Genomic DNA, 6,000 nt, shown 5'->3' on the forward strand with positions numbered 1-6,000 from the left:
CTAGCATGTATCTGCCATTTGAATGACGGGTTTATGAACAAGACTAAGTTGATTCTTCTTCTTTAGATTTTAATGGCAGCTTGCATCCATTATTGTTGCACTACTGCCATCTGTTGGATCCTAATACTTATTCCTGAAACTCTGCTAATGAGCCCAGTATTTTTTAAGAAACAAAATAGCTTCTCTTTTCCTTACTATTTAACTGAGCAACCACATTCTCAACTTTCAATTCCCTAGTAAAACCTGTTTCCGTTTTCAGTAATCTTCTTTGATTCACATATTTCCTACAGCTAATAAAAACATGTTCCATCGTTTCTACAGCATCACACCAAGTCCATAAACCAGTAAGATGTTTCCCCATCTTTAAAAGAGTGCCATATGAATTTAAATCAGAGCAGTGACAGATTTCACCACCTATATGGTGACCAAAGCAGAACAAATATCAGCAAAAACATTGTTTCCCCCCCGAGCTAAAGGTCTAACCTCAACTGTGCTTCCTGAAATGACGAAATCTAGCCAAGCTGTTGTGTCTGCAGTTTGGGTACGGTGACGATCAAATGCTTCCTTGCCTGGGCTTTCTTTGGGCTTGGCCATGCCTCAGGAATGTGCTGGCATGCTGGTGGGGATAGTAGGGATTTATCTGTAGTGTCAGCCCGTATCTGTCCTGTTGATCCACGACCCAGTGGACTGAAACAAACGGGGCCAACGACCGATCGAGGAAGGAACAAGTTCATCGTGTTCAGAAAAACTGAGAGCGCTACAGAAGCAAAGTGTTAATTTGCACAATTGTGTTTTAATTATAAAACTATTTATCAGAGATTCTTAACATTTTTGCTTTCTTGTCAAACAAGGATAACCAGAGTGAATACAAAGTGTGTGAGTTCAGGTGTTTTAGCCCATTTTCTCTACTGAATTGTTTTAATTAGTCACACCGAAGCCTCACAATCAGATTTAGGCCCATACTTTGACTAGGGCCCTTTTGGTCTACTTCATGTTGTCAGACAGTTTCTTTTTAAATGATTTCCTGATTGCAGTTGTTTGGCAGCTGACTGTCAAGCCTGAAGGAAACTTGTAAACCTGTAAAACTGAACACCTGTTGCCAAAGAAATATGTTTAATTACAGCTAATTCATGTTTTAACAAGAAATGAATTAAACAATCAGTTTTAAAACCTTTGTGTTTTCTCAGGTCATCTTTAACTTATCTTAATCTTTCTCCAAGGCCTCCATGATGCGGTTCTTGATGTGATCTGGTCCTACTTTCTAACCTTGACAGTCCAATGGGGATTTTGAGTGCAAACAGTTTTGTGTGAAGTGTGGGCTTGACTGTGTGTGTTGGTGGGTTTGCATTGTGTCCCTCCAAAATGCTGAGGAGGGGAATGCAAACAGGGACGACTGAGAGAGTAACAGCACCCACTCTCCTCTCCTGCTCACATGACTGTGATTAGAGCCAAGGAGGAGGAGGAGGAGGAAGAGGAGGAGGGTGCACCGAAGAGGGAGCAACATCCATGCGTTACACAGATACTATCCAGGAGTTAAGGTCGTCTTCCCTCGTCTGCTTCTTTGGGGTAAATACATTTTAAATTTGTTACTTTGTGTACGTTTCATGGAGAGAAAAAAAGTTCTGCATAGAACTCTGGTTAGTTAGTTACCTAAAATCAGGAGTATATTTTAATTCCCTCAATTGAAAGAATGTTTCTTTTTCTTTTTTTTTTTTTGGCTAAATCCTCAAAATGTTGTTGTTTTTTTTTCCATAAATGCTTTGTCCTGTGGGAGACTGATCTCAACGTTCTTCCCTTCGACTTTGAAACAATGTCCATCTACTGCCTAAATGAATACATGTCAATATGTTTAGCTAAATAATCCATGCATATGAAACGTACCGTCAGGGACGTTTGACTAAAACAGAGACATTCAAATTAGTTTTCACTCAACTAAAACATTTATTTCTAATGGAAGTACTCCAAATAAAACTTTTAAGCATTTCCAAAACCATTTGCTGAATTTTCATTACAGCAATCAAAGTCGTCTTATATTTGCTGGCCAGGTTTTTGCTTGTTTTCAATGTTTGTTTGTTTGTTTGTTTGTTTTGACAGCTCATTTTAGTTCACAGATACTCTGTCAGATTTAAGTCAGGACTCTTACTGGCCCACTCCTGTTAACGTGAACATACTACTTCCTGTCAGACGAAACGTGACAGGGGTATGAATAATTTTGGGCTTCACTGTAAGAACTTAATTGACATCTTATTCATCATCCAGAGGGTTTAATGTGATCAGTCCTCCCTTTTATAAGTAAAGTTTTCAACTCTTTTGGGAGGGTTTTGGTTTAGGAGAGTGTCCAAGGGCATCTGTGAGGTCAGACACTGATGTTGGACAGGAGGGTCTGGTTCTCAGTCTCTGCTCTAATAAACTGAAAAGTTTTTTTGTTTTGTTTTTTTTGTATTGTCTTGCATTTATTCCCTCATCAATTCTGAGCAGCTTCCTTGTCCCTACTGAAGAAAAGTAATCCCACAGCATGATGCTCCCACCACCGTGGTCATTGTTGGGAGAGTTTTTAATCAGGGTGATTTGCAGGGTAAACTTTCTGCCAAGCATACAACTTAGTCTTTTTGTAAAAGTAAAATTATCAAACATGTGTGTATATTACAAAGCCATTTATAATTTTCCTTCCAACTCACAATCATAAACTTACTTTATGTTGTTCTGTCCCAGTAAAACACGTAGGTGGTTGTAGCAGGACGAAATGAGGCACAGTGTTGTGCTCTTTTAAACTTTACATTTATTTATTTATTTATTTATTTATTTATTTATTTATTTTTCTTAATTTGTCTCCCAGTGTCAGGTATGAGGCTGCGACAGTGGTGCATTATGGGGCTGACTGTGCTGCTGCTGCTGTGTGAGATCGCCGTCAGTCAGCTGTGTAAGTCTCTCATCACCATGGTGGACGGCTTCCATACACTTTTCATCCTTTTCCACATGGTTCTCCACCAGACTGAGGGCTTCGTCAAACCTTGCACCCGCTCCTCTGCGCTTGCCTTCTCCTCCTCCTCCTCCTCCTCCTCATCTTCATCCTCTTCCTCGGGGGCTCTTCCTCCTCCTTCACTGTCAGGTCCACCTGCCGAACTTCCACCCAGAGCCCAGTCCGCCGGAGAACAGCCCCGCCGAGACCCGGCTGCACCGACTGACTCACAAAAACATTTTTCCCCAGCAGCTCCGAGCTGCGGCCTGTCGTTCCCCGACAGCAGGAAGCGGGCTGTGGGTGTTTTCATTTCCCACCTCCTCCTGGTCTCTCTGTGCGTCGCCTACTTCTTGGAAATCATGGGCTTCATGGTGAAGCCCCACCCGGTTCACCACCCCCTGCTGCCAGTGGTGGTTGGAGCTGGCAGTCTGCTCCATAAGATGCTGCTGTTTGTCCTGGACTGGGACGAGCTGCTGGATAAGAAGGCGGGAAGCTGCAGGCGGCGGGCGGAGACTCAACCTCCCCTTGAAATGAACCACAATGGTGATGGCAGCACAGACACCTCAAATCCTCTCCAACAATGAAACAAAACTAATCCATTAACTTGCAGCTTTTTTTTTTTTCATCACACATAGAACATGTTCAGAATACCAGTTCTTCTACGTGGAATTTATAAAACGAATCGTTTTATTTAGCATCGCCGACAAAAGTGTGGAAAGCGTGATATATACATATTATTGATCCTTCTCAATCAATATTTTTGCATACTTTGATTGCAACATCGAGTTTTTCCGCAAACATCAATTTCCAGGTCTTGCCAAAGAATCTAAAGTGGATCTAAGAAGAATATAACCTTGTCTTCAGAATCACATATGTGGCTGTAAGCTGAAGGTTGTTGTTTTGAAGGTGAACCTCCATCACAGTGTTAAATGTTCTGCAGCCTCTAACCAGGTTTTACTTGCAGGATTGCCTTGTTTCTTTCCATCCTCCCTCCCCACCCCCAAAAAAATAAAAAATAACACCACAGTTTAATACTGGCATCATTCACCATTCATGATGAAGTTTTGTGTTAGGTTTCAGCCACACATAGGCCAAAACCTTTTAAAGAGGCGGCGTTACATATTTTACAGGCACATTGTGCTAATGTATAGCACAGTCAAGTAACTGTGTTACCTCAGATTGCTATAAAAATGCTCAATGTATCAAACACAACAACAAAAGAAATTTGATTTTGTAATTTAACACAGTGAAATCGGGCCTCTAACTCTTTAAGAAGCTCCTACTCTTTCCGACACTCTGCCATCGACATCTCACCACGACGTTTCTCTATTCAGCGTTTATCAACGTTTTTGCCAGCGTTGCGCTGAGAAGTAGCTCGCATAATCAGCTCAGTGGATGTGCAGAGTGGGTGCTGTTCTGTGAGGCAGGAGCTCGGCTGGAAGCTACAGCTCCCAGGAGGAGCTTCGTCCTTCATCGGTTTCTTAAGTTTGTTGGTTGCACTGTTTTTAATTAACTAATAACTTCACTTCCTCGGTCTGTCTCTTGAAATCCCAATTTGGGTACATTTTATCTTGTGGCTGTAACTGAACAAAGTGTGAAAAACACTGAAACATTATAAATACTTTTGCTAGAAATTATGAACCTCAGAGTAGCATTTTTTATTATTTTTTTTTTTTAAGAAAGATCAAACAATTACGTGGCAAACATAAAAGAAACTTTATTATTCAATTTAAAAATCTCCGCTAAGAGAACGGTGTGTATGTTCAGCTGGAACACAGATAACACGCGGGGCCTTGTTTTCCATTCCTCTGCTCCACTCCCACAGTCTGCACTGCCGAGGAGTCCCAAGGCCAAGACGAAGAGGAGCTCTCTGTCCCGTCCAAAGTTCAAACTGCAGCACACCACTGTCTCCACAGCGGGGCACTTGTCCTCTGTAATCCAGGAACTCCCAACCTGCCTCAACACGACTGCAGAACGGAGCTTCAGCTGCAGGAAACCGCTGACTCAGAGAGCAGTGCTGCGCATTCAAAGAGAGAGAGTCTGAACTACCACCTGGGCACGGGGCATCCTGGTAACAGAGTTCAGATAATTGACGTTTTCCTCCAAAATGCTCGTGGACGTTGCTTTATTTTTGTAACTATTTCTGTTTCCTCCGATCGCAGACAGCCAGAATACACATGAACCCTCTTCAGCGGACAAGCCATCGTCTGGATGGAGCTGCCGCTGGGCCCTCTGCCTCCTGTCCTTCGTCTTCGTCATCCAGGGACTCTTCACGTCCCTCCTGGCTCTGATCAACAGCCTGGTGACACTCGTCGTTCCACGGCTCCTGCACGGCTCCGGAGCCTGCAGCGTCCTGGTTTATCTGGACCCGGGCCTCTCCATGCTGGCTGTCATCACGCTGATTGCAACGTCTGTGCCGCAGGTCACTCTGTCAACTTTTATGTCCTTAAAGAGACGTTGTAGGTAGTGGTGGCGCTGGGCAGGGAAGAACCCCTGTAGCAGTCTGTATTGCAACAAATGTGAAGAAGTCACTGACTGAAGATGCCCTGCTTTTCTACAGCCATTACAAAGGAACACAAATCCTTGCAATTGCGGTGTTTCCGTTAAATAAGAAATAAATTAAAATCACACGTTAATAAGCTTGTTCACGAGATAGCGACTAATGTAAACAGTTACATGAGATACATTCATAATTCAGCTGTAGCGCTAACGCTCGTCATCTAGCAATCAGCCATCGGGGGAAACGTCTGCGTCTTATCCAGGCGTTGTTCCCGAATCGTTCGGACAGATCTAAGAACAGACCCAGCCAACAAAATTTTCATGTGGGGCCAATATGGGTTGGAAATGGGCTGAAAAATGGGCCCCATGTAGGATTGTCTCCATAATGGCCCCATTTTATTAACCCATATAGGTAATATGCTGGGAAAATCTGGGCCCTAACTGGGCAAAGAACCCATCCAGCCCCCCTCTTATTATGGTGCCCCAGTAACATCTCCGTGGGTAAGCATAGGGAGCCCCGAATGTTTATCGTGTTCATTTGT

The 6,000-nt window shown here is 43.1% G+C and overlaps 1 protein-coding gene across 1 annotated transcript in view; it reads left to right on the forward strand.

Moving 5' to 3' along the window:
* Nucleotides 1-1,345: 1,345 nt before the first annotated feature.
* LOC103136291 (zinc transporter 1) overlaps nucleotides 1,346-6,000 on the forward strand; it is a 6,547-nt gene continuing 1,892 nt past the window's right edge. The window contains exons 1-4 of the mRNA XM_007549462.2: nucleotides 1,346-1,566; nucleotides 2,837-3,502; nucleotides 4,785-5,030; nucleotides 5,122-5,381. Of these exons, the coding sequence (XP_007549524.1) occupies nucleotides 2,845-3,502; nucleotides 4,785-5,030; nucleotides 5,122-5,381 (1,164 nt within the window). The 5' untranslated portion in view covers nucleotides 1,346-1,566; nucleotides 2,837-2,844. The remainder of the gene's footprint in view (nucleotides 1,567-2,836; nucleotides 3,503-4,784; nucleotides 5,031-5,121; nucleotides 5,382-6,000) is intronic.

The sequence above is a fragment of the Poecilia formosa genome, unplaced genomic scaffold (assembly GCF_000485575.1).
Source record: "Poecilia formosa unplaced genomic scaffold, Poecilia_formosa-5.1.2 Scaffold31, whole genome shotgun sequence".
NCBI lineage: Eukaryota > Metazoa > Chordata > Actinopteri > Cyprinodontiformes > Poeciliidae > Poecilia > Poecilia formosa.